This window comes from Macaca nemestrina, chromosome 14 (genome assembly GCF_043159975.1).
Source record: "Macaca nemestrina isolate mMacNem1 chromosome 14, mMacNem.hap1, whole genome shotgun sequence".
Lineage (NCBI taxonomy): Eukaryota > Metazoa > Chordata > Mammalia > Primates > Cercopithecidae > Macaca > Macaca nemestrina.
In genome coordinates, this window is record NC_092138.1 from 106,468,910 (window position 1) to 106,496,899 (window position 27,990).

At 54.8% G+C, this 27,990-nt stretch overlaps 1 protein-coding gene across 7 annotated transcripts; it reads left to right on the forward strand.

Annotated features, from left to right (window-relative positions):
• The first annotated feature begins 260 nt into the window (after positions 1–260).
• LOC105464085 (adhesion G protein-coupled receptor D2) lies at positions 261–27,880 on the forward strand. Of its 7 annotated transcripts, none has more exons than XM_024787385.2 (26): positions 261–391; positions 559–651; positions 1,042–1,105; positions 1,461–1,673; positions 1,986–2,627; positions 2,943–3,041; positions 3,428–3,513; positions 3,660–3,944; positions 5,439–5,550; positions 6,279–6,413; positions 6,920–7,043; positions 7,422–7,527; positions 14,763–14,818; positions 15,775–15,901; positions 17,195–17,298; positions 17,560–17,662; positions 17,967–18,120; positions 18,667–18,800; positions 18,877–18,992; positions 19,948–20,068; positions 24,796–24,837; positions 24,921–24,965; positions 25,046–25,160; positions 25,706–25,764; positions 26,028–26,058; positions 27,203–27,880. In XM_024787385.2, the coding sequence occupies exons 2-26, from the start codon at positions 616–618 to the stop codon at positions 27,433–27,435; spliced, it is 3,342 nt and encodes a 1,113-aa protein (XP_024643153.2). In that variant the 5' UTR covers positions 261–391; positions 559–615; the 3' UTR covers positions 27,436–27,880. The 7 variants fall into 7 exon arrangements, with proteins under 7 accessions (XP_024643153.2, XP_070934415.1, XP_024643155.2 ...); XM_071078314.1 differs by having other exon boundaries at positions 24,921–24,956; XM_024787387.2 differs by having other exon boundaries at positions 15,862–15,901.
• The last annotated feature ends 110 nt before the right edge of the window (positions 27,881–27,990 follow it).

The following is a 27,990-nucleotide window of genomic DNA, read 5'->3' on the forward strand; positions in this document are numbered from 1 at the left end:
CCGCAGGCTAAACCTGGAGGAGGTACTACTGAGAGACTGGGAGGCAGTCCAGGCAGGAGGGATGGCATGGTCACAGGTCTGGAGAAGGGAAATTCAGAAATGGACACACCTTGGGGAGCAGGGGAAAGGTGGCGGCACCGAGGAGCGGTGGACAGGTGAGGCCAGGGAACTCCGCAGAGGCCTGAGGAAGCAGAGCCTTGGCAGAGAACACCAAGCAACACAAAGAAGCCACCTGGTCCTGAACTTCCCCACCCCCGCAGGGACCCTGAGCTCTGTTTCGCCCCTCTCTGGCCAGCGACTGCTGCTGCCTCCTCCTCTCCCAGCTCTCCAGAGCAACAGTGTTTCCTTGCTTCGGTCCTGAAGGGGCTCCTGGAGACCATCTGTTGTGCAAGTAAATGTCGTCCCTAGTGGGAGGGCCACCTGGGCTTCCAGCCCACTGGTTGGTTCCCAGCTCAGTGGGGTCTGGGAGCCAAGCAAAGGGCAAAGGGACCCTGCAGAAATCCAAGGGGGAAGCAAGGCAGGATGCCAAGCTGCTTTCCTGTGACTTTCTTTCCTCAGTCCATGTTGGCCTGCCTGTGACCCCTGCTGTCAGTCACCTGCTCTGTTGGATCCAGGATGGCACCGTGGTGCTACTGTGTCCTCTGCCTCTTGGTACCTTCACCTCTGGGAGGGCGATGCCTGGGAGGAAGTCAAGGGGACTCACAGCTTCAAGGGTTCCAAGTGGCCATCCCACCTCATGAGGTCACTGCAAAGGTTACGAAAGATAAGCCCTGGCACAGATGGAATAAAAGCACTCACTAAGGGCGACCCCTCTTACTCATCAGCCCGTTTACTCCTCACGCAGGGAAAAGGTTCAGGGCAGTGAAGGGCCCTCCCAAGATCCCACTCTGAGTGGTGGGATTTGAATTCAGGTCTGACTGCAGAGCAGAGCCTGCAGCTTCCACTGAATGCCCCCTCCCACCCACCCCCAGAGTAGGCATTCAATAACAGCTAGTGTGCGGGGAGGGCTGCCCCACTGCCACCTGTCTTCTTCTCTCCCAGATCAGAAATCTCTCTGGGACCCCCTCCAATTCCTCAGGTGAATCAAGGAATCCTTGGGCCCCAGGTTGGTATGAGGGATCCCCCCAGGGAGGGTCCCCATCCCCCAGCTAAGCAAGTCTGTGATCCAAGGGATGCATTGGCTTAGAATGCAAAGGAGGGGAAGAATGACATTTAGTTTCACCCCCACCACACCAGGCCCTGCGAGGAAAGCTTCACTGGTTTCCATCTCATTCCTGCCATTGTGCAGATGACGAAACGAGCTCGGCAACAGGACAGGACTCAGGGGGCCATAAACATGGCGGGGTTCAGCCCCATCCAGCCCGAATGACTCCAAGCCCAGTGTCCTTAGCTCCGCCCAGCCCTGGAAGAGTCAGATGCCCACAAAATGCACCCCCACCCGTCTCTCCTATCGTTTTTAGCCCCCGTGGCCCCCGGCGAGGTGGTGGAGACTGCAGGTGGGGTGTGCAAGTTCTCTGGACAGCGACTGAGCTGGTGGCAGGCCCAAGAGTCCTGCGAGCAGCAGTTTGGCCACTTGGCACTGCAGCCCCCTGATGGGGTTCTTGCTTCACGGCTGCGCGATCTGGTCTGGGTGGGCCAAAGAGAGGTGCCTCTGCGGAGACCCCCTCAGAGGCGTGAGTGTGGGCCCCTGGGAAATGGGAGCAAGGGGCAGAGGCTCGGGGGACCTTAAGAGATTGGAGCCCACAGTGACAATACTTGCAGAATGAGCTGGGAGTAAGATCCCATTGCATCTCCAGGTTCCCTTGCCCTGGACTGGACGTCGGGGTTTGACTCTTGGGCAGGGGAACGCTAGCCCGCATTTCCTCCTTCCTGAAGTGGGGAGGTACCCCAAAGCCTGGAAAGACCCCGCCGCTAAGCCAAAGGGCAGGAGCAGGACCGTGTTCACAGGGGAGGAAACTGAGGTCGCGGCCCACGTGTCCCCGCAGGTGCGCGCACCACTGCAGTGCTGGTGTTTGGCGAGAAGACGGCTGACCGCGCGGCGCGGCTGCGGAGCCCCCTGCCTGAGCTGGCGGCGCTGACCGCGTGTGCTCACGTGCAGTGGGACTGTGCCTCGTCCGACCCCGCCGCGCTCTTCTCCGTTGCCGCGCCCGCGCTGCCCAACGCGTTGCAGCTGCGCGCCTTCGCCGAGCCAGGGGGCGTAGTGCGCGCTGCGCTGGTGGTGCGTGGGCACCACGCGCCCTTCCTCGCAGCCTTCCGCGCCGACGGCCGCTGGCACCATGTGTGCGCCACATGGGAGCAGAGGGGCGGGCGCTGGGCGCTGTTCTCCGACGGGAGGCGGCGCGCTGGGGCGCGGGGACTGGGCGCCGGCCACCCGGTGCCGTCCGGCAGCATCCTGGTGCTGGGCCAGGATCAGGACTCCCTGGGCGGTGGCTTCTCGGCGCATGACGCCTTCAGCGGCAACCTCACCGACTTCCACTTGTGGGCGCGGGCGTTGAGTCCCACGCAGTTGCACCAGGCACAGGCCTGCGCGCCCCCCCTAGAGGGCCTGCTCTTCCGCTGGGACCCGGGCGCCCTGGACATAGCACCCTCGCTGCTGCCCATGGTGTGGGTGCGCCTTCTCTGTCCCGGTACGACCCGCCCCGCCCCGCCCCGGCCCCACCCCGTGGCCCCGAATCCTTCCCTTCCGAACCTGGAACTCGATCCACCCCTTGCCAACCAAGCCACGCCTAGCTCTGGCCACGCCCTCTCCAGGCTGTCGTGCCTGCGAGCTCCAGCATAAGCCTGGTCCCAGCATAAGCCTCCACCTTACCCCTACCCCGAGCTGGCCACAGTGTCCCTCTCTCAGGTTTCACATTGCCCCCTCACCCCGGGGCCGTGCATCCTGGCTTGCCAGGGTGCGCAGGACCCCTAGGGAGCCCTAACAGCTGCCCCGCGCCTGCCAGTGCCCTCCGAGGAGTGCCCTACGTGGAACCCGGCACCTCGCAGTGAGGGCTCTGAACTCTGCCTGGAGCCGCAGCTCTTCCTCTGCTGCTACCGGACAGGTGCGCCCTGGCTGTGCCCCTGGGCTCTGCTGAAGGGAAAGCCGATGTGGACCAGAGTAGACTGAGAAGGGGTGAGCTATTGGCAAAGTCTGGGAATTCAGAATCATCTCAGAGCTTCAAGGTCTCCATGGAGTCTAAGCCACAGAGCAGTGGGTTCAGACGGACCTGAGGGTGAATCCAAATTGTGTGACGTTGGGCAAGCTCTTTTGCCATTCTGTGCCTCAGTTTCCCCATCTAGAACACTGTGTGTAAGACTCTGGACACACAGCCAGCAAGGTGCTCTTCCTTCCCTGGGCAGCACGTGGTGGGTAGAGGTCGCTGAACAGGCTGGCACCTCTGGGCAGGGGTATTGCCCGGGGCCCAGCCTGGCATCCACTCCTTTGCAGAGACCTATCATCGGCTGCAGGATGCTCAGTCGTGGCCTGGCCAGGATGTTATCAGCCGAGTCAATGCCTTGGCCAATGACATTGTGGTGAGCTCCCTTTCAGGGGCTGGCGAGCCTGGGGGCTCTGTGGGTCACCTCGCTGCACCTCAGTTTCCTCCCCTGTAATGGTGTGGCTCCTGGGGGGATCCCCGCATAACAACCAGACCCAGAGTCAGTGGCTCCTCTGCCCACAGCTCCTCCCGGACCCCCTCTCCGAAGCCCATGGGACCCTGTCCCCAGCGGAGGCCTCCAGCTTCCTGGGCCTTCTGGAGCATGTCCTGGCGATGGAGATGGCTCCACTGGGGCCGGCCACACTTCTGGCTGTTGTGCGCTTCCTGAAGAGGGTAGTGGCCCTCGGGGCTGGGGACCCTGAGCTGTTGTTGACAGGCCCCTGGGAGCAGCTGAGCCAACGCGTTGTATCTGTGGCCAGTCTGGTCCTGGAGGAGCAGGTGGCTGATGCATGGCTGTCCATCCGTGAGGTGAGGCTGGCAGGGCTGGGTGGGCAGAGGCCTGGGCTGTGGTTCCAGCCTAGCCACCAGCTGGCTGTGTAGCTGTGGCGGAGTCAGCACCTAGCTCTGGGCTCCATCTCTGCATCTATCGGGAGAAGCTTCTCTTTTGTCTATTTGATAAGTTTAATTTCCACAAACAACTGCACTTGAGGCTGGACGCAGTGGCTCATGCCTGTAATCCCAGCACTTTGGGAGGTTGAGGCGGGTGTATCACATGAGGTCAGGAGTTTGAGACCAGCCTGGCCAACATGGTGAAACCCTGTCTCCATTAAAAATACAAAATTAGCCAGGCCTGGTAGTGGGAGCCTGTAATACCAGCTACTCGGGAGGCTGAGGCAGGAGAATCACTTAAACCCAGCGGGTGGAGGTTGCAGTAAGCCGAGATCACACCACTGCACTCCAGCCTGGGTAACAGAGTGAGACTCTGTCTCAAAAAAAAAAAAAAATTGCACTTGGCCAATAGCTTCTGTAGTTAAATGAAATGATTAAGAGCCACCAGTCAGTAAGAGCCTCCCCTATCTCCAAGAACCTGCTGACCACCTTAAGTGGGGGATCTATACGGAGTGGACAGTCCACCTTGTCTGCCTAAACAGCCCAGACACTCTGGACAGCATGAGAGGTGCTGTCCAGATGGAGAGGCTGTTGGAAATCTTGTACTGGCAGAAGTAGCTGTCGGCCTGGGAGTGATCAGTCCAGAGCAGGGGAGGAACAAGAATCATGAACAGTGCCTGCAAATTATCTGGGGTTGAAGAAGCAAACCTGGTACCCCTGGTGGGCCTCAGAGGACAGATTTGGGACTAGGACATGGGGGTAGGGGAAGACGGCGTAACACAGGAGGCTGGTTCTATGGAATGATTCGCTATGGGTAGTGAGCTCCCCATCCTGGGAAGTGTGCAAGCCCATAGTTGATTAGGGATCCGAGGCACTGCAGTAGACTGGGGAGAGCCAGATTGAAGCTCAGTTTTCTTCCCTGGGGAATGGGGATGATCACACCAGCCTTGCTAAGGCAATGGAGAGGCATTAGGGATGAACAGTGTGACTTGCCCAGCACAGAGTAGGTGCCCCATGAATGCAGATTCCTCTCCTCCCTCCCCTGCTCTCACCACTCCCACCCATGGCTTTCCTTTTGCAATCTCAGTGTTGAGCAACCATTACAGGTCTAGCACTGAGCCACAGCGAAGGGGTAGGCATGGCCCAGCCTTCCGAGTGTGCCCTGGCTGGCAAACAGGAGGATGGGGTGGCTTGGGAGATAGAATTGGATAGGTCGAAGGAGGCTGGGGCATGCAGGGCTTCGAGTGTCAACCTGAGGACCCAGGACTTGATCCTGGAGTCCTTAAAGAGCCACGGAGGGTCTGGAGAGGGTAGGACCACCTCCCAGATCATGGAGCGTTCATTCCAGCACTCAGGGCAGGCAGCAGTGGGGTGCAGAGTGTGACAGGAAGCTGAGATGCAGCATCCTCCCAGGTGGTTGGTGGGCCTATGACCCTGGTGGCGAGTGTGCAGCGCCTGGCAGCCCTGCTGAGCACCACAATGACCTCAGAACAGCCCCGAATGCGCATCCAGCACCGCCATGCTGGTGAGCCTGCACCCACCTGCCCACACGGCTGGACTCAGACCTCCCTCCTCGCCCTGGTGACTGGGAGCTGTCTGCACTTCCACAGGCACTCCATTCTGTTTCCTGCCTTTGCCCATGCTGTGCCCTGAATCCAGAATGCCCTCTCTCCCTTGATCTCCTAGCAAATGCCTATACATCCTTCAGAACCCCGCGTGGGCATCACTCCCTTTAGGAAGCCTTCCCGTTTTAGCTCTATCCTCCACCGAGAGACAGTTCCTCCCGCCTCTATTACCCCAGAACCTTGAATGTGTCTCTCATTGCATTTCTGGCAATTACATAATGGGATTATCTCCCTCCACGGGACACTCCCTAAGTGGTAAGCCGTCTCTGCATCTCGGGGCCAAGCCCAAGTACATACTCGGTGAATGTTTGTAGCCTGAATGGGGGTGCACCTGTGGTGAAGCTTCAGGTACAAACACGTGTCCTTTGGGCTCCCATCAGTTTCTGGTGACTCATCAATATTCAGGTCCTGCCTCGCGGTGACCACCACCCCCCCTTCTCAGTGAGCCCTTCCCCTGGAATTGGAAAAGTCAGATTTGCCTTGGGCAAGTTGCTGAACCTCTCTGAGCAGAAATGGTGGACTCTGAGGCCTATGGCAGGAAGAGAGAGATCCAGACCCTGCTAGCTGGGCTGGCTCAGCAGAAAGACCTCACTCCGAGGTCCAGCCACCCAGCCCCGTTTACCCCCAGGCCTGGAGGTGCGCAGCTTACGCTTGAGGGAGGCCAGCACGAGGGGCTGCTTCTTCACAATGCCCGGTGGACGTCCAGAGGGGGCCGGCCATATCCACATTCCTGCAGGTGAAGCGAGGCGACTCCTCAGAAAAGGTGGGTGAGGATGAGGGGGTGTCGAGAGCCCTGTTGGGTTCTGGGTCAAACCTCAGCTCTAACCATTGCTAGCTGTGCTACTCATCTTTCAGAGTCTCAGTTTGCTCATCTGTAAAATGGGCACATTACTACTTGTCTTGTGGTTTATGAGGTTAAAAGCACCCACCACATAGTGGTGTTCACTTAGTCTCCTCCACGGAACCGCGCACATCTTCCCTTGGGAGTGGGTAGTGGAGGGAGACCCCCTATGCTTGATGCCATGCAGTGGTGGGGGATTAGGGGAAGGGGCAAAGGGCCTTGGAGATGTGAGGTTAAGCACATAGACTGTGGCTGCTTGGAATTTTGACTGTTCCACTTCTTAGCTGTGTGATATTAGGGAAGTCATTTAACCTCTCTGAGCCTCAGTTTCCCTATCTGTAGAGTGGGGAGAGCATCACCCTTAGGGCCAGCTGGTGGTGCTTGCTCAGCCACCGGGTGGTGCCTTGGTGCCCCTTCCACTCAGCCAGGCCTCTCTGGAGTCACCGTGATCCACAGCTGGTTCACCTCCAGAGTCTTCCAGCATACCCTAGAGGGGCTGGACCTACAGCCCCAGGCCCCTGCCAGCTCAGAGGAAGCAAACAGGGTGCAGAGGTGAGTAGGCGCCACCTGGAAGGTTGTGAGGGCCTGTGTCCCCTCCCCAGGAAGGCCAGAGCCCGCGTTCTGGTGGGTGCATGTGTCCTTAGCAGCCCAGGGCCCGCCGTTTCCCACCTCTGCCCAACACACACACACTTCCGCACCTGCCGGAGGTGAACACGGCTCAACTTCTGTCTGGGGTTCTGGCTTCTGTGTTGGGACTTACCCAAGTTACCAGCAAGTCCTTAAGGCAAGACTGAACCAGGTGCCATAATTCCTGATACCTCTTTGGCCACAGAGGCTGCCACCTCCACCTTAGGGGCCTGAGTGACATGCCCCAGCCAGGCACCATCCCTCCTCCACAGCCACCCTTGAAAGCTCCCATTCTGCCCACAGGTTCCTAGGCACCCAGGTGGGGTCAGCCATCATCTCCTCTGAAGTGTGGGACGTCACTGGAGAGGTCAGCATGGCCGTGACATTTCATCTGCAGCACCAGGCCCAGGTACTGGGTGGCGCTTCTGGGAAGCAGCCATCCTGGTGCATGTGTCCTGGCTCAGTTCCCCCAACCCCCAATATTTATTCATTGGACAACCAAGGCCTACTAATGCACACAAAATGTACCTGCAAGTCACCTCCATTGTCCTCAAGGGAATGGGAAGGGAAGCGATTGACTGCAGGGGCACCTTATGGCAGGTGGCATTAATGAATGGCACATTCATTACTCCTCCAACTGTGTACTTTATCCACAGCTTGATTATTGGCCCCAGCTTGTAAGTGGCAGAGCTGGGATTTCATTCTAGGTCTGCGTAACTTGAAAACCTGTTAGTTCTCATGGAGTCATTCACTGCGGTGTGTGCAGTGAATTCATTCATTCACTCTCTGCAGTGTGTGTGCAGGAGCCTTCACATATGAATGTGCTTCATACAAATAAAAATAACCTAAATGTCCATCAGTAGGGGACTCCTTTAAAAGTTTTGTAGGTCTGGGCACGGTGCCTCATGACTGTAATCCCAGCACTTTGGGAGGCCAAGGAGGGCGGATCACTTGAGGTCAGCAGTTCGAAACCAGCCTGGCCAACATGGTGAAACCCCATCTCTACTAAAAATACATAAAAGTTAGCCAGGCATGGTGGTACACGCCTGTAGTCCCAGCTACTGGGAAGGCTGAGGTAGGAGAATCGCTTGAACCCAGGAGGCGGAGGTTGTAGTGAGCCAAAATCACACCACTGCACTCCAGCCTGGGCGACAGAACAAGATTCTGTCTCAAAAAACAAAAAACAAAGTTTTGTAGATATATATGGTCAGCCCTCCATATGGGAGGGTTTCACCACCAAGGATTCAAGCAACCATGGATGGAAAATATTCAGAAAAAATAGCATCTGTACTGAACATCTATAGACTTTTATTTTGGGGGTCATAAATAAGACAGTATAACAGCTATTTATATATTTATATTTTATTTCCTAAGCAAGATAGCATAACAGCTATTTATATAGCATTTAAGTTGTATTAGGTATTACAAGTAATCTAGAGATGACTTAAAGTATACAGGAGCATGTGTGTAGGTTATATGCAAATAGCATGCCATTTTATATAAAAAACTTGAGCCTTGGCAGGTTTTGGTATCCTTAGGGGTCCTGGAACCCACCTCCTGCAGGTAATAGGGACCAAGTGTGCAATGGAATAGTCAACTGAAAGTTGTATAGGGATTGGGATATTTCTGTATAAACTGACATGGAAAGATCTCCAAGATATGTTAAATTTCATTTCACGTTTAATACACAAATTTATTCTCCCTTCTGAAACACTGGAATGTTTCAGAGAAAGCTATCTTCTTTGCTCACAACCACTAATCTTGGACACACACACACACACACACACACACACACACACCACTGCTTATCAGTCTCTTGTATATATCCTCCCAAGACAAAAAAAAAAAAAAGTCAAATTGATTGAGGCCAGGCATGGTAGCTTATGCTTGTAATCCCAGCACTTTGAGAGGCTGAGGCAAGTGGATCGCTTGAGGCCAGGAGTTTGAGATTAGCCTGGGTAACATAATGAGAACTCATCCCTACAAAAGAATAGAAAAATTGGCCAGGCAAGGTGGCACAACATCTGCAGTTTCAGCTACTCAGGAGGCTGAGGCAGGAGGATGGCTTGAGCCTGGGAGTTCAAGGCTGCAGTGAGCCATGATCACACCACTGCACTCCAGCCTGGGCAACAGAGCAAGACTCCGTCTCAAAAAAAAAAAAATCAAATTGATTGAAATGTCTAAATCTACGTATGCTAAAATGCATCCATGTTAAGCATACAATTTGACAAGTTTGGACCAGTGTATATACGTGTGTACTACTGCCCCACTCAAGGTCTAGAACATTTCTACCTTCCCAAAAAGCTTCTTTGTGCCCCTTCCCAGTCAGTGTTCCATGCTGCTACCCCAGGAAATCACTGACCTGCTTTCTGTAACCGTAGATTGTCTTTTCTTTTCTTTTTTTTTCTTTTTTGAGACAGAGTTTCGCCATTGTTGCCCAGGCTGGAGTGCAATGGTTGATCTCAGCTCACCGCAACCTCCGCCCCCTAGGTTCAAGCGATTCTCCTGCCTCAGCCTCCTGAGTAGCTGGGACTACAGGCATGCGCTACCACGTCTGGCTAATTTTTTTTTTTTTTTTTTTTTTAGTAGAGATGGGATTTCTCCATGTTGGTCAGGCTGGTCTCGAACTCCCGACCTCAGGTGATCTGCCTACCTTGGCCTCCCAAAGTGCTGGGATTTGCAGGTGTGAGCCACTGTGCCCAGCCCTGCATCTGTCTTTTCTAGCGTTTCATGTAAATGGAATCATCTAGTATGTGTTGAGGCCTGGCTTTTGCTCAGGTCCCATTGTTGAGAATCATTCATGTTGTTGCACGTTTCAGTAGCTCATTCCTTTTTCACTGCTGAGTAGTATTCAGGTATATGGATGTACCATGATTTGTTTTTCCATTTACCTGTTGACAGAGATTTGATTTGTTTTCAGTTTGGGCTACTATGAATAAGTCTGGTATGAACACTCATGTACAAGTCTTTTTGTGGATACATGATTTCTCTTTACTAGGTAGATTCCTGAAGTAGACTTGCTGAATTGTTGCATAAGTGTATTTTAACTTCCTAAGAGACTGTCAAACTGTTTTCTAAAGTGGTTGAACCATTTTTACATTCCCACTAGCAGCGTTGGAGAGTTCCAGTTGCTCCACACCTCTGCCAACATCCTTGTCAGTGTTTTTAATGTCATTCATTATAATAGTCATGTATTGATATCTCATTGTGGATTTAAGCTGCAATTCCTTGAAAACCAATGATTCTGGGCATCTCTTTATACACTTATTAAGCTGTCATATATCTTCCTTTGTTAAATGCATCTTCAAATATTTTCCCCAATTTTTAAATTATTTGTTTTATTATTGAGTTGTAAGAATTCTTTATATATTTTGGATACAAGTCCTTTGTTAGAGATATGTCTTGTGAATAATTTCTTCTAGTCTGTGGCTTGCTTTTCGTTTTCTTAATAGTATCTTTGGAAGATAAGTTTTTAATTGTGATGAAGTCCAATTTATCAATTTTTGTCTTGCATAGCTCATGCCTTTTGTATCCTATCTAAGAAAGCTTTGGCAATCCAAAGGTCACAAAGATATTCTCAAGGAAGTTTATCACTTTAGCTTTTACATGTAGGTGTATAATTTATTTCAACTTAAGTTCCATATATTATGAAGGTAAAAAGGTTGAAGTTAATTTTTTTCCATATAGACAACCAGTTCCAACACTGTTGAAAAGATTATTCTTTGCTCCCGTTGAATTTTCTTGTCACCTTTGTTGAAATCAATTGTCTGTATATGTGTAGATCTATTTCTGGGCTGTGTGTTCTGTTCTAGTGATCTATATGCCTATCCCTATGTTAATTTCATACTGTCCTGATTAATGTGTCTGTATAGTAAGCCTTGAAATCAGGTAGTGTATCCTTCAACTTTGTTTTTTGGGCTTTTTGTTTGTTTGTTCGTTTTTTGAGATGGGTGTGATCTCTGGGTGTCACCCAGGCTAGAGTGCAGTGGTGCGATCTCGGCTCACTGCAGCTTCTGCCTCCCAGGTTCAAGTGATTTTCCTGCCCCAGCCTCCAGTAGCTGAGATTACAGGCACATGCCACCATGCTCTGTCAATTTTTTGTATTTTTAGTAGAGACAGGGTTTCACCATGTTGGCCAGACTGGTCTTGAACTCCTGACCTCACACGCTCCATCCGCCTCAGCCTCCCAAAGTGCGGGATTATAGGTGTGAGCCACTGTGCCTGGCCTAACTTTTTTCTTTTTCTTTTTTTTTTTTTTTTGAGACAGGGTCTCATTTTGTTGCCCAGGCTGGAGTACAGTGGTATGAACACAGCTCACTGTAGATTCAACCTCCCTGGCTCAAGGGATCCTCCTCCCACCTCAGCCCCAGCCCTTCAAGTGGCTGGGACTACAGGCAATCTACCATGCCTGGCTAATTTTTTTTTTTTTCTTTCTTTTTGTAGAGACAGGATTTTTCCATGTTGCCCAGGCTGGTCTCAAATTCCTGAGCTCAAGCAGTCCACCTGCCTTGGCCTCCCAAAGTGCTGGGATTACAGGCACGAGCTACCACACCCAGCCTTGTTCTTTTTCAAAGTTACTTTGGCTATTCTAGATTCTTTGCATTTCCATATATATTTTAGAATCAGCTCATAAATGTCTATAGAAAACCTACTAGTATTTTTATTAGCATTGCATTGACTCTGTATATCAATTTGGGAGAACTGGCATCTTTCAATTCATTATCAAGACATAGCTTTCCATTTATTTAGGGTTTTTACATTTTTTTCTCAGTGATGTATACCTTTCAGTGAACAGATCTTAGAGATATTTTGTTAAATATATTCCTAAGTATTACAAAGTTTTGGATATTACCAGAAATGGTATTGTTTTCTTAATTTTAAACTGTTCGTTGCTGGTATATAGTAATATAATTGATTTTTGTACAATGATATTATATTCTGCAACCTTGCCAAACTCACTTAGTACTTATAGTAGCTCTTTTCCTGAATCTCTAGGATTTTCTACATACATGCTCATGTTGTCTGCAAGTAAAGGCAGTTTTTGTTTCTCCTTTCCAATCCATGTCTTTCTTTCTTCCTTTCTTCCTTCCTTCCTTCCTTTTTCTCTCTCTCCCTTCCTTCCTTTCTTTCTTTTTTTCTTTCTTTCCTTCTTTATTCCTTTCTTTCTTCCATCCTTCCTTCCTTTCTCTCTCTCCCTTCCTCCCTTCCTTCCTTTCTTTCTTTTTCTTTCTTTCTTTTTCTTTCTCTTCTTTCTTTCTTTCTCTCTCTCTCTCTCTCCTTCCTTCCTGCCTTCCTTCTTCCTTCCTTCCTTTCCTCCCTTTTCTTCCTTCCTTTCCTCCCTTTTCTTCCTTTCCTTTCTTTGTTTTTCTTCCCTTGTTGCACCAGCTAGGATCTCTGGATCAATGTTGAATTGGGTAGTGAGGCCAGCCATCCTTGTCTCATTTGTTATCTTAGAAGGAAAGCATCTAGACTTTCACCATTAAGTGTGATGTTTGGGCTTTTTGTAGATGTCCATCAAATCAAGTTCCCTTCTCTTCATGATTTGCTGAGATTTTTTATCATGAATGGCCTTTGAATTTTGTCAAATGTTTCTTGCACATTGATATGATCATATGGTTTTCTCATTTATTTCATTAATCTAGTAAATTGCACTGACTGATTTTCAAGTGTTAAACCAACCTTGGATTCCTGAGATCAGTGTAATTTGGTTATGGTTATATATATCTTTTACATATATTGCTAGATTCAGTTAGCTAGTATTTTGTTGATGATTTTTGTGTTTATGTTAATGAATAATGTGTTCTATAGTTTCCTGTACTGTCTTCCTCTGGTTTGGGTGTCAGATTAATGCTGGCCTCATAAAATGAGTTGGGAAGAGTTCTGTCCTCTGTGAATGTTTGATCAGCTTCACCAATGAATTCCTCTGGACTTCGTGTGTTCTTTGTGGAAAGATTTTTAATTGTGTGTTCTGTTTCTTTGATTGATACAGGTTATTTGGGTGTTTTATTTCTTCTTGAGATGGTTTGGTAATTTGTGCCTTTCAAAGAATGTGTCCATTTCATCCAGGTTGTCAAATTTCCAGCACAGAGTTGTTTATACTATTTCCTTATGATCCTTTTCACATCTGTAGACTCCACAGTGAAGTTTTCTTTTTCATTCTTGGACAGTCTAGCTAGAACTTTGTCAATTTCGCTTATATTTTTATTTGTATTATTTATTTATTGTTGAGGCAGTCTCTCCCTCTGTCGCCCGGGCTGGAGTGCGGTGGCTCCACCACAGCTCACTGCGGCCTCGACCTCCTGGGATCAAGCGATCCTTCCAGCTCACCCTCCCAAGTAGGTGGTACTACAGGTCCGTACCACCACGTCTGGCTAATTTTATTTTGTATTTTTCACAGAGACAGGATATAACTTTGTTGTCCAAGCTGATCTCAAACTCCTGGGCCCAAGTGATCCCCCTGCCTCAGCCTCCCAAAGTGAGCCACCATGCCCAGCCCTGTTTAATATTCTAAAGGATAAATTTTTGAGATATTGTTTTTATATATTAATAATTTAAAATATGTTAAAATAAAAATAAATGAAAGCAATGTGTTACTCATTGTGACAAATTCAGAAAATATAGAAAAGGATAAAGACAAAATGTTATTACCCAGAGATAACCGCTATGAACATTTTGGTGCATTTTACTTAAGCTGTTTTCTGGGCACATAACACTATATATATTTATTTCCTTTTGCAAAATGAAAGCCCTTCCTCTTTCAATGGAGCCATGCAAAGCATGGCGCTGTGTAAATCTTGAGCAGGTTAACCCTCCTCTCTGAGCCTCAGTTTCCTCATCTGAAATTGCATGAATTTATAGCTATCTCTTAGGTTGCTATGAAGATCAGCTACAATAAAGGACATGAAAGTGCTTGGCAAGACACAAAGTGAGGTGTGATTACCATCACCCTCGCCAGTCAGGACAGATGGCCCAAGTCCCAAGCTCCGGCTACCTTCACTACCTAGACTGGGGCTGGTACCACTAGCCGCTTGATGTGTCTTCACTGCTTAATGACATGTTATAAAATCTATATTTTTGTCATTGTTTAATTACAAAAGAACTAACACATGCATCGTAACACATTCAAACCCAGACCTAACCACTGTTAAGTTCACTGTGTGTTTGCTCCCACACATGCTATGTGTGTACGTGTGTGTGTGTGTTTTCACAAGTATGCAGACCTTAATTTTTCACATAAATGGGCTTATATCATGCCCAATGTTGTGAATTCTTCCTTTACTGAACAACGTATCACAGAGATCTTTCCACATCAGTAGCCAGAGGTCTGTGTGTTCATCTTACCAGAGGCAGTATCCCAAGGAGAAGAGAGGCACAGTTGCTTAACCACTCCACAGTGATGGCTGCTCAGCTCGTTCCCAGTTTTTCCACCTTCCACACCAGAGAGTCTGCACTCTCCTCCCTCTGCCTCCCCTCTGCCCCTTCATCCACAACGCATGGTGGGCAACCCCCCGGTCCCTAAAATGCAGAGTCCTTGGCGTCCCTCCATTCTCCTGGTCTCTCTCCTTTCCCATCCACACTCACACCTGCACCGTGCTGCTCAATCCACGCTCATGCACCTGCCCTGTCCCTGTCTCCTGCCTCCAGACCTTCCGTCACAAGCTGGTGGAGCCTGTCTGTGCTTTCTGGAACTACAGTATCAGGTTAGTTTCCATTTCCAGGTTTTTTTTGTTTTTGTTTTGTTTTGTTTGAGATGGAATCTTGCTCTGTCGCCCAGGCTGGAGTGCAGTAGTGCAGTCTTGGCTCAATACAACCTCCATGTCCCTCAAGCAATTCTCCTGCCTCAGCCTCTCAAGTAGCTGGGATTACAGGCGCCCGCCATCACTCCCAACTAATTTTTGTATTTTTAGTAGAGACAGGGTTTTGCCACGATGGCCAGGCTGGTCTCGAACTCCTGACCTCAGGTGATCCACCCGCCTTGGCCTCCCAAAGTGCTAGGATTACAGTGAGCCACCGAACCCAGCCTTTAAGATGATTTTTTAAAAAGATGTCCACTCTGCTTGGGGATGAGGCAAGACTTACACATGGTTTTGACCTCCGTTCACCATCTGCCTTTCAGGGTGACTCCAGGCTCCTCCCAGCTCTAGGACAAGCTGGGGCAGGAGGATGTGTTACCCAGCAGGTAGTCAGCTCCCTGTCATGAGAGTATGTGCAGGAGGAAGCACTCACTCTGTGAGATGCCTAGGAAGGGACTCATCTGTCAAATGGGTGTTGAACTTGATCTATCTGAGGCCAGGGCCCTAGGGCTCTTGAAGGAGCAGAGCAGGCTCCAGGGATTAGCCCGGCTCCCTGCCCTGGATCTTTAGCTGAGGTAGGGAACCTTGGTCCCAGTGGCTCAGTAATTAATGATGTTGATAAACAGCGATCACTGGTATCAGCCCCGCCCTCCTACCATCCTAAGAATTTCAAGCATATTTTATAGGTGAAAAACTGAGACCCAGGAAGGGGCGGTGACTCCCCAAGGTCACGTAGCTGGTTAGAGGCAGGGCGGTGATGGGCCCCAGGCTTTGCGGAGAGCCTTTCCCCTGCTTGCTCCTGGCCCCTCACCCCCTTGTCCACCTTATCTCAAGAGCCCTCTGTTCCCTCCCCATCCCCCAAGCCCATATACAGGGGGTGCCTGGGCCACCACGGGCTGCTCCGTGGCTGCCCTGTACCCGGACTCCACCGCCTGCTTCTGCAACCACAGCACCAGCTTTGCCGTCCTGCTGCAAATCTATGAAGTACAGGTGAGTGCCTGGTGGGAAGCGGGTGTCAGGAGGGGGGTCCTTAGCTGGAGGTGAAGAGAAGAGCCAATAGGTAGTAAGAAGAAGCCTCTGAGGGATGCCAGCTGTCATAGATTGTGGGGGACAGGGCTGAGCGCAATAGTTCATACCTGTTGTCCCAGAACTTGGGGCGGCTGATCACTTGAGCCCAGGAGTTCAAGACCAGCCTGGGCAACATGGCGAAACCCCATCTCTACAAAAAATGCAAACATTAGCCAGGCATGGCGACTCGCACCTATAGTCCCAACTACTCAGGGGGCTGAGGCAGGAGGATTGCTTGAGCTCAGGAAGTCAAAGCTGCAGTGAGCCAAGATCATGCCACACTGCATTCCAGTCTGGGTGATAGAGCAAAACCCTGTCTAAAAATAAATGAGTAAATAATAAATTGTAAACAGCTTGTTGAGGGGAAACTCTAACGGGACATCAGGAGGGGCTGGACTCACTGGAGCTGGAAAGGGGCCCTGAGTGGTCACTTGCTGAGAAGTCAGGTGAGATGGGACCTGAGCCTCAGGAATGCTGGGGTCACCTGGCATGTTGAGGGGCACGTTAGAAAAACAGGTTACCAAATGCATTTTTCCTGTAAAGTCAAGGCCAGACATGGTGTCTCCCACCTATAATCTGACCACTTTGGGAGGCCAAGGCAGGCGGATCATTTGAGGTCAGGAGTTGGAGACCAGCCTGGCCAACATGGTGAAACCCCATCTCTACTAAAAATACAAAAATTAGCTGGGCATGGTGGCCCGTGCCTGTGGTCCCAGCTACTCGGGAGGCTGAGGCACAAGAATCACTTGAACCCAGGAGGCAGAGGTTGCAGTGAGCTGAGACTGCGCCACTTGCACTCCAGCCTGGGGGACAGAGTGAGACTCTGTCTCAAAAAAAAAAAAAAAAAAAGAAAGAAAAGTCAGAGCGTGGATGCTTTTCCACATCACGAACGATCCACCCACAGCCCCATTCTGACGACACTCCATGGTCCCTAGGATCCCTCCCCGTGAGCATATCGGTCAGCGCTCTTAGTAGCTGTCCAGTCGGTGGAATCTGGGCCAGTTGGGGTCAGTCTAGGGAGAGCCAGCAGGAGAGAAGGACATGCTCACACCTGCTTATTAAATGCCTACTGTGTGCAGGCCTGGGCCCTGCTGGCTGCTGCTGCACTGCAGACGTGAATATGGCATGGGGGGCCTTACAGTCACCAGGCAGGGCGAGGTCTGGCCTGGGTCGGGTCTGGGTGGTGCCAGGGGGTTTCTCTGTCCCTCCACACAGAGAGGCCCTGAGGAGGAGTCGCTGCTGAGGACTCTCTCATTTGTCGGCTGTGGTGTGTCCTTCTGCGCCCTCACCACCACCTTCTTGCTCTTCCTGGCGGCCGGGTGAGGAGAGCTCACCACCGTAGCCTGGCGGCCAGGGCCCTCCCCGCCTCGCTCAGGCCTCCATGTCCCCATCGGTCGGGTGTCCATCCTTGGTCCCGGCAGAACCTCGGTCTGAGCCTCTCCTTAGGATGTGCAGGGTCCCCTGTGGAGCTGCTTTCTTTCCCTCCACCTGCCCAGGCACAGGGGACCGGGCAGGACAGGGGCCTGCGGAGTGTGGGGACCGGCAGTGGTCTTGTTAACGGACTCCTCTGTCCTCTCCAGGGTCCCCAAGTCGGAGCGAACCACAGTCCACAAGAACCTCACCTTCTCCCTGGCCTGTGCAGAGGGCTTCCTCATGACCAGCGAGTGGGCCAAGGCCAATGAGGTGGGCGGTCAGTGGGTGGGCCGGAAGCCCAGGGCAGCCTGGGAAAGTGCCTGTGGGTTTTTCTAGGGTGACCCCCTGCCCCCCACCGTTTTCACTTGGCTCCACCTCCCTGGGGAGGAGCAGGGCCCAGGGAGGAAAGGCTCCAAATGGTGGAGCGGGGCCCAGGCTGCTGCCCAGAGGCCTCACCCGCTGACACTTCTTTGGGTTGGCAAGGCCAGGCTGGGCACAGGGCTGCGGGGCCGGCCTGCACCTGCGTCTGACCTCGGACCTAGGTGGGGATCCCCGCTCTCCCCCGCTCCCACAGGTGGCATGTGTGGCTGTCACAGTCGCAATGCACTTCCTCTTTCTGGCGGCATTCTCCTGGATGCTGGTGGAGGGGCTGTTGCTGTGGAGGAAAGTGGTAGCTGTGAGCATGCACCCGGGACCAGGCATGCGGCTCTACCACGCCACAGGCTGGGGTGAGGCCTGCTCTGCGCCCACACTCTCTTCTCCCCAGCTGTACCTTGCATGGCCGACCCTGCCATCTAACACGGCCCCACGCTCAGCACTCAGCACCCAGCCCCACTCAGCATCCGGCATTTAGCATCACCCAGCACCCAGCATCACCCAGCACCCATCTCTGACATGACCTCAATTTCCTTAGTCCTATTAACCTCCAATTTACCCAAGCCCCTTCCTCGTAATCCGTCTCCACTTCCCAGCCTCCCCTCTCCATCCACAGTGCTATCTCCCCAAATCTGAAGCCAGCCAGTTGCCCAGCCTCCATCTCTGGAGACGCCCAGCTGTAGCTTCCAAAGCAGCCTCAGCTCTCCCCACTCCCAAACTACTGTGGCTCCAATGCCACCCCAACAGTATCAGAGCCCCCAGCCCTGCTCCTTGGACCTCCCCAGTGGCCCAAGTACAACCTCCAGTAGGGGACAGCTGCAGCTTGGCGGGCGCGGTTCTGGGTCCTGGAGAAGAAAGAGCAGGTGACCCGGCCTTGGACCCCCTTCTCCCTCCCCTAGGCGTGCCTGTGGGCATTGTGGCAGTCACCCTGGCCATGCTCCCCCGTGACTACGTGGCCCCCGGACATTGCTGGCTCAATGTGCACACATATGCCATCTGGGCCTTCGTGGGGCCTGTGCTCTTCGTGCTGACTGTGAGCTGGGGACCTGCAGGGGAGGGGCGTGTTGGGGACGGGGAAGGCCTCTCACCCACTGACCCCAGGTCTCCAGGCCAACACCTGCATCCTGGCCCGTGTGGTGATGGTCACCGTGTCCAGCGCCCGCCGCCGTGCCCGCATGTTGAGCCCACAGCCCTGCCTGCAGGAGCAGATCTGGACCCAGATATGGTGAGGCCCCAGAACAGGGGGGCCAAGAGGAAGCGGGAAGTGCGGGGTCAGCCGGCACCAGGCTTGAGGCTCACCGGGCGAGAGCACGTGCAAGTCTGTGTCCAGAGCGTGGCCGTGTGGCCATGCCCGAGTCTGTGTTGAGTATGTGGGTGCATATGTGTCCCTGCATCTGTGTCACACATGCTCGGGCATGTCAACTTGTGTCAGCATGCACCTATGCACCCATGCACCCATGCGTGTCACATGTGGGGATGGTCACTGATCCGTGTGAGGGAGCTGTGGACATCAGCCACTGTTCGAGGGGTGCACTGTCTACGGAAGGTACTGATAGCCTACAGGAGACAAAGTAGGGGAGACCCTCAAATCAGGGCTAGCCCCAGACGTTCAGGGTTAGCTCCAGAAGTTCAAGTTCAGGGTGAGGACCTGGGTCCCTGTTCCTGCCAAAGACCCCCATCGCCCTCCGGGGTCACGCTCTGCAAGAGGGGGACCCCGCCGGCCTCCTTTCCCAGCCCTGCCTCCTTGCTGGCTTTCTCCTTCCCCACCCATCCTCCACCAAGCACAGGGCAGCCCAAGCTGGGGGGGATCCCCGAAAAGCCAGGGAACCCCAGGGCCCTTAGAGAGGGAGAAGGGAGTCCTGACCCCATCCCTGCTGCTCCCACTGCTCAGGCCTCGGCCCCTGCTCTGAACAGCTACCACCCCGTTCCTTCCAGCCAGGCTGGGGGCTGGGACCCCATCTCCCAAGTGCTACTACCCTACTTCATGCCACCTCTGTCTCTGAGGAGGGGGCAACAAAGTCCAGTCAAAGGTTCTGGCTCTCTCTAAGTCCTGCTGAGCCATGGCCCTAGCCCTCAGCTGCCACCCCACTCCAGGCACTTACAGGTGCTGCTCTCCCTGGAACCCTGCGGGGAGCTCCCCAGGCCTCCAACCCCCGTCAGCCCTGCCTGCCCTCCTACAGGGCCACGGTGAAGCCTGTGCTGGTCCTGCTGCCCGTCCTGGGCCTGACCTGGCTGGTGGGCATCCTGGTGCACCTGAGCCCCGCCTGGGCCTACGCTGCCGTGGGCCTCAACTCCATTCAGGTACCTCCAGCCCCAATCTTCTGGGACTAGGCCCTGATATGCATGAAAGCTCGGAGGGGACGACCGAGGTGTCAGGGACTGGGGCGGCGGGTGAGCCCTCCATCATAGGAGACATTCAACAGCAACTGGGACATTCTCTCTAAGAAGGAGTTTTGAGTGTCGGGGGGAACAGGCAACCTCCAATCAACCAGCAGTTCATGCAGGAGGCTCCTGGGGCCCCTCTGCCCGCTGCGGAGGCTTAGGCCCAGAAAGAGGGTGTTAAGGCTCACTGTGCTTGGACACTCAGGGTCTGGCAGAAATTCCAGCCCCTTAGCTGGTGCCAGAGCCACTTAGTTCTTGCCAGGAAGCTGGGGAGGGGATGCAGAGCATCAGTCACCTCCCGCTTGGGGTCTGCGGCCTGCTGGGATAGCCGTTTAGAAGAGGTTTGGTGAGGAGGCCTGTTCATGAGGCTTCGGGAAAGGGCCCGGGCTCCCCGGGTCTCTCAGGGCCTGTGTCAGGGAGGGGGCCAACTAGGTCCCTCTTGGGGGATTGGCAGGTCTGTGGAGAACCAGAACATTAACCGCAGTGACAGCCAGGGGGTGGGTGCTGGGAGTCAGGCAGGCCCACCTAGGCCCTTCCTGGCCCCTCCCTTTCCCTTGACCTCCCTGGACCATTCCGCCAGGCACCTCTCCCTGTCATCTGCACCTCTTGCTCCCCGCTTTCCCGGCCCGGGTCCCTCTCAGGGCCAAAAGGTGGGTGGGCGAGGGCCCAAGCTGGACTGTGCCAGGCTCAGGAAGTCAGGTGCAAACTCCACCCAGGGTCCGTGTGCCCTCCGAGCTGGGGATCCTCCATCTTTTCCTTGAAGAATGGGAGCCAAGGCGGTAACAGCCACTCACAGTGCCTGGGTGCTCCCTCTGAGCCCCAAGCCAGGCTCCTATTTTTATCTCTCAACAAGCCTTGTAAGTGGGGAAGCTGAGACCTCATGGGGTCACCTGCCCAAGGCCCCCCAGGAGGCAGCATCAGTGCTGGGACACCACTCCAGAGACTGTGTTCTCAGCCACAGGGCATCCAGCTGACTGCAGATGGGTCCTGGCTGCTCCCTGGGAGCATGCTTGGACCCAGTTACTCATTCATCCGTGTGCTATTCACAGCTCGCCTGGTGCGTACCAGGCACTGTGCTGGGTGCCAGGCCACAGCAGGGAACGAGGTAGCAAAAAGCTCCTGTATTTGTGGAGCTGCCCTTGGTAGAGCAGAAAAACCATGGCCACGATGAAGAAATGAAGTGTTCAGTGAGGGGACGAGGCAGGGGAGCCCTCTTCCAAGCCCCACGCCCCCCAGGGCTTCATGGCTGGGTTCAGTCTGGCTGGCCCCTGGCGAGGCTTCTCCACCTGTCACATGGTGGGGCAGGTGGTGGCATCTTGTTGCCATGGCGATTCCTCCAGCTCTTTCCCAGGTGCCCCTCTTCACATCATGGGGCGTTGGATCCCTGATGCTCTCCGTCCTCACCTGTGCCCCTCAGGTGGGCAGAGACACAGCCATGGGGCAATGCCACCGTCGTACCATCTCACCTCCCTCCCGTCACTTCTCATTCTTTCCTCTCTCTCTGTCCCAATCTTGGTCTCTGAATCTTCTCTGGTTCTGTCTCTCAGGCTCCCCCTCTGTCACTGTCCCCCTCTCCCTGTGCCCCTCTCACCCTCTGGCCATGGATGTTTTTTCTGGCACTGACCCCACCTGGCTCTTTCTGGGTCTGTCTTCATGTTTCTCCACTTCTCTCCTCTGTCTCTCTGACACCGGATTGTTTTTTGTTGGTTGGTTTGTTAGCTTTTTTTTTTTTTTTTTTGGAGATGGAGTCTCATTCCGAGTGCAGTGGCACAATCTCGGCTCACTGCAACCTCTGACTCCCAGATTCAAGCGATTATCCTGCCTCAGCCTCCTGAGTAGCTGGGATCACACACCTGGATAATTTTTGTATTTTTAGTGGAGACGGGGGTCTCACCATGTTACCCAGGCTGGTCTTGAACTCCTAACCTCAAATGATCCTCCCGCCTCGGCCTCCCAAAGTGCTAGGATAACAGGCATGAGCCACCTTGCCCAGCCCTCTGACACTGGTCTTTTTATCTCTGCCTCTCCATCTCCATATGCATGACCTTCTCTTGCCCCTGCTTAAGGCAGCCTCAGATCACCCTTGAGATGCTCACCTGGTGAAGGCAAGGAGAGGCTGCCTTAGGCAGGAGCTCAGAAGGCAGGAGTGGGGTCTGGGCCCTGCCGCCGACAGTCACATGACCCTCTTGGGCTCAGGGCCCTGTTCTCTCAGTCCCTCTCCCCAGGCACAGCCTTTCCCTTCACCTCTCCTTTGGTCTCTCTCTCTCTGTGTCCACCGAGGTCTCTCTGTGTCTTCCCCTCGCACTCCACCTCCATCCCTATCCCCCTCTCACTCTCCATCAGTCTTGGGCATAAGTTGGGTACATCCCACTCTTAGGAGGGTGACCAAGTGACCAGGGAGGAGGCCTGGGACTCAGGGATGAAACTCTGCCCAACCTCATTCACTCTCTGTAAGTAATTTGTATCCTTCTGGCCCCAGTGCCGGGTTGTGTCGAGGGAGAGCAAAGCCTCACTTCTATAACCAGCCATAGCTCACACTTGCCCTGGTGGACAGAGCCTTGTTGTGAGGCCTGGAGAAGTGGCACCAGGCCTCCGTTTCAACATCTAACTGAACGGGATCAGATTCCCACCTGCCTTATGGGATCATCGTGGAGTTTGACTGACATAACATTTGCCAAGGCTACGCACGATACCTGGCACGTGCTAGGAATCCCACGAGTGTGAGCTCATTGTTTTGTTCAGTTGTTCAACACGCACTCCCCTAGCACCTCCCCGTGCCCTGGCTGGCCTGCACGCTGGGGGACGTGGAGATGCCCAGGGCCAAAGAATTCTGTGACATTCTCAGCCTGAGGGAGAGGCAGACATTAAAACCACACAACCACAGTGTGTCGTGACTGAGGCCGAGAGAAAACGAGCCTTGGTCAAGGCAGTGTGGGGACAGAGGAACAGCTCATCAGAGGCAGAATGGGCCACCTGGAGGGGGTCACTCTCAGCCAAGACCTGACAGCTGTATGGAGAGGGGGAAAAGAATGTTTTAAGCCGGGGGAGGGGCATGGTGGGGTCAAATGGCGGGGAGACATGAGGGGTAAGGCTGGTGAGAAATGGGGCAGGAGGGAGTGTGGGGGGCAGAGAGCATAGGGTCCTCAAAGCTGTCGTAAAGAGTTCAGACTTGGCCGGGTGCAGTGGCTCATGCCTGTAATCCCACCACTTTGGGAGACTGAGGCAGGTGGATCACCTGAGGTCAGGAGTTCAAGACCAGCCTGACCAATATGGTGAAACCCCGTCTCTACTACATACAAAAAAATCAGCTGGGTGTGGTGGCAGGTGCCTGTAGTGCCAGCTACTCGGGAGGCTGAGGCAGGAGAATCGCTTGAACCAAGAGGGCAGAGGTTGCAGTGAGCCAAAATTGTGCCATTGCATTCCAGCCTGGGCAAGAAGAGTGAAAACTCTGTCCAAAAAAAAAAAAAGAAAAGAAAAGAAAAGAAAGAAAGAAAAGCTCAAATTTTGTCCCGGGCTAGTTGGGAGCCATGCAGGGCGTCAGGCAGGTGCTGGTGTTCTTGGGTCGGCATTTGGAAAGATGCCTTTGGGTGGTGAGGAGTGGGTAGAAGGAAATGGGACGGAGAAGGCAGTGCAGAGGCTACAGAGAAAGAACAGGCTGGGCGTGGGGACCTGGGAGTCTTTGGGGTCTGTCTTGGAGAATGGGGGTGATGGTATCACCTCAGTTGGTGCCTGGGCACCAGGGAGACCAGCCAGGCTCTTGGGCTCCAGCTTTCAGCCCTGGGAGGCTGGAAGGCCCCAAGGAATTCCAGGCCCCCACCTGTGCCCTCCTGCCTGGGCCGCAGCACAGAAGCAGCTGCCTGTGACACTGCCCGGGGGGATCCCAGGACAGCCTCAGGGCTGGACCACACTGGAGCTTAGGACCCATTCCTCTGTCCCCCACCCCCAGCTCCTGGTCCCTCTCCATCAAATGCGGAGAATGAATCCACCCCCGCCACAGACTTGCTGCGAGGGTCAAGTGAGAGCCCAGATGTGATGGTGCAGGGAAGGTGGTGAGGGCCTCTTGGTCCCACGGTGTGGGAAGAGGGAGCCAGCTCCGCCCCAGCCACTGTGTGAGTCCCTCACAGGCAGCACCTCCCATCCCCTCAGGAGCCAAGTCCCGGCCTCATCTCCCCTTTCCAGATGAAAAGACGGAGACTCAGGGAGGTGAAGGCCACTCAGCTAGAGGCACAGGGAGAAGGCACTCCCAGGGCTGTTGTCCCAGGACCTGACTTGACCTTGGAGCCTCAGGAAGGTGTCCCCTCCTAACCCTACCGCACAGCATAGCGAGGCGGTGAGGATGGGGCAGGCCCAGGGTGGGGCACAGAGGACTGGAGTCAGAGAGGCTGCCTGGTGAGCAGAGGCTGAAGGTTGGGGTTGCATGGGACAAAACCCCTTCTGGTCCCCCGTCCTGCTAAATGCCACAGCTACCCCTCCGCAGGCAGGCACGAGGGCAGGGCCGACTTACTGCCCATCAGCCTGTCTCTGGGTATCTCTGCGAGTGTCTCTGCCCCTGCGGGGCGCCAGGACCCCAGGCAAGGCCAGGCTGTGGGGGATGGGGTCGGGGGCTCAGGCCTGAGGCATCGCCCACTCGCTGGGTCTGTCCTCAGGGGCTGTACATCTTCCTGGTTTATGCTGCCTGCAATGAGGAGGTGAGTCTGGGGGCGCCGGCTGCAGGGAGGGGGGTCTGAGGGGTACGGAGGGTCCCCGACCTGACCTCCAAGTGTTCCACCAGGTGCGGAGCGCCCTGCAGAGGATGGCTGAGAAGAAGGTGGCCGAGGTGCTCAGGACACTGGGGATGTGGGTGGGGGCGGGAGGCCCCCAGAGCCAGGTCCCAGCCCCCACATCCTCTCCTTTCAGTCCTGTGCCAGCCCTGCCAGCTGGGGGACCAGCCTGAGGCCCCCAGGTCCCTGGGAGGCAACCCGAGGGAGCCCCATAGCCTTGGCTCCACCCCGGAGACACGCGGCTCTCAGAGGTACTCTCAGCACCCAGGTGGGAGTGCCGCCCAGTGCCTCAGTTTCCCCAGCACTCAGGCAGAGCTGGGAGGACAAGGGCAGATCCTTTTAGTCCATCTGAAAAAAGGAAACCAGGGCCCAGGAAACCCTGAAACCCTGTGGCTTGAGCAATGTCCTGTCACTCATTCCCCACTGCCAGGAAACCCGGGCTCCTGGGGCCTGGCCCAGGCATAGGCTTGTCCAGGGTGACCTTCCCTGGGGCTCCATGCAGAAGGGTTTGGGGGATTCCTGGAGATGGTGAGTAAATGAGGTCGGGGCTCTGAGGCAGGGCATGGGTTGAATGACTTCAAGGCCAGGCCAGAGGTTCCAATCCTAGCTCCCAGTCACCTCCTGTGTGCCCCTGGGCAAGTTCCTTTCCCTCTCTGGGCCTCATTACTAATCTGTGAGGTAAACCTTGGAGTGGATTCTTAGAGTATTGGATCCTGAGGGCCCCACTCCCAGGATGGGGGAGCAGAGAGAGCTCTCCCTGCCTTCGTCTCTGAAAAGTTTGCATTTTCCTCACTAGGGACCTATGGCCCTAGAACCCCCTCAGCCTTCTCCTCCATTGCAAACCCGGAGAGACAGGTGAGGCTGGGACAGCGTGGGTCACACAGGGCTCTGCTAGGGGGCTGGCAAGGCCAGCAGGCAGGGTCAGGAAGCCACAGGGCCTGGGTAGGGCCGGGATGAGGGCTTCCCCGGGATCTGTTTCTCTGTTCCTGGGCTGAAGGGCCCAGGGAGGGGGAGCTGCTGGCCGCAAGCTGGCAGAGGCCCCTATAGCCAAGGATCCCCAGGGCAAGGGGCAGCAGAAGGAGTGGGAGCCACCCCTGTGACAGCCCCTCTGTCCTCAGGCTGTGGAACTGACAGCATTCAAAGCTTCAGGTACAGTCCCCACCTCAGCGGGTCCCCTCTTTTCTTTTTGGGCCAGGACACCCGCTAAGCTCCCCTGTACCAGGATGGAAGTGATTTGAAATCAATATACCCAACCTCTCACAATTGCAGAGGCCCTCCCCTCACTCCACAGGTCCCCTGGGAGCACTGGGGGCCTGTCAGGGACCAGGCAGTACCCCTTGGGAGAGCTTCGTTAGAGAGTAGGTCATGGAACCCTAGTCTGAGCAGGTGCTGCCAAGGAGCACAGCCTGCCTCCCTCTGTCCTCCCCTCTCTCTGCCCCCCAAGTCCAGCACCCCCCCTCACCCTCTGAGGGCTCCGGCCTGATGCCCTAGGACCCAGAGCCTTCCAAACCAGCTGAGGCACAAGTGCTTTCCTCCAAGGCTGCAGGTCACCAGCTGATGGGGGCATGACAGGGGTTGGGCAGTGGCAGGGGGGACTGTGGGAGGGTGAGGACACCCCAGGTCCGGCTCAGGGAGAGGACTGAAGCCTGGGGAGCTCAGCCCGGCCCAGGGGAGCCATGGGGACCCTGCCCGCTGGTCGCTTCCCTCGGGGAACACTCCTTCCATCTGAAACCCACACAGCCCCAGCCTCGGCCAGGCGACTGTTTCCAGTCAAGGCAAGAGCCCTGTTTACCAGGCTCCTCCCAGGGGCAGGCTCAGTGCTCAGCCCAGGCACCTGCTGATTCTGAGCCAGTGAGGGGGAAGTGGAGGTGCCTTTCTCCACCCATTGCGCGGATGAGGAAGTTGAGGCACAGAAAGGCGCAGCCGCTAGCCAGAGCCCGAACAGAGCCAGGGCCAGGCCCCCACTGGCGCGGATGGGGGACTCCAGGCACAGCAGTAGCCACACGGGTGTAAACGTAGGGCCACGTGAACCCGGGTCCGTGGGATCCCAGGCCCCGACCGGCCCCCATCCCCGGCTGGCATCTCAGTCCCGGAGAGTCTCAGCTTCCCCTTCTGCAGAATGGGCTGAAGGCGCCCCCCATAGGCCCGCCCAGACGTCCCCCGGGGCCAGCGCCCCTCCCCCACCCGCCCCACCCCCACCCGCGGGCGCCGCGGCTGCAGGAACAAGAGAGCGGCGGCGCCTCTGCGCTCAAGTGACAGCGCCTTTGTCTCCGCTGAATGGGTGCGTTGCTAGGGCCGCTCGTAGCAACGGAGCCGCTTCCACCTGGGCCCCACCCTCCGGACCCCCCACCCGGCCGGCTCTCTGGACGCCTCCACTTCCAGTCCCGACCCCACCCCGCAGGCCACTCAGCGGCCGGAGTTGTGAAGGCGCGGGGCAGCGGGGGCTGCCGGGCTGTGTCCCACGCGGGGCCGCCACCAACCCCTCCTGAAAGGCCGCGGAGCCCTCGGGGCATGCGGGTGTTCTGAGGATGGAGAAACTGACTCACAGCCAGCGAGGACTGGCCAGGGTCTCCCCCAGCCTCAGTTCCCAGAGCCCATCCATCCCCGGGTTCTCCACCAGGATCCTCTGCCAGCCCAGCCCAAGGGCGCACTTTCCCACCAGGTTTCTAGGGAGTGTCTGGGAAACTCGTCGCCAGACCCTGCCCAGCTCAGCTCTGCTGGGACCCCAGACCCCAGAAGGGCGCAGCGGGAGTCCCTGAGAGCCAACAGCGGCCCCTGCTCCGGCGGCCTCAGCCTCTGACTTTTCCTAAAGGAGTGTGGGCCTCAGCCCCCTGCTCCCCTAACCCACCAGGTCCCCAGGCTCTTTCCCCCAGTCTTTGCCTATGTGTGATCTGCTCCTTCCCACCTGCCCCGAAGTTCCAACGGGCGCTGCGGTGTCTGGTAATAAATAGAATTGTTGGATTCTCCTGTCCTCTGGGAGTCGTCCTGGCCTGGGCAGAGGGAGAGGATGCTGGGCCCTCTGGGAGGAGAGAGGAAGCCAGAGAAGCTGCCACTTGGCTTTGGGACTCCAGGGCGTCAGCC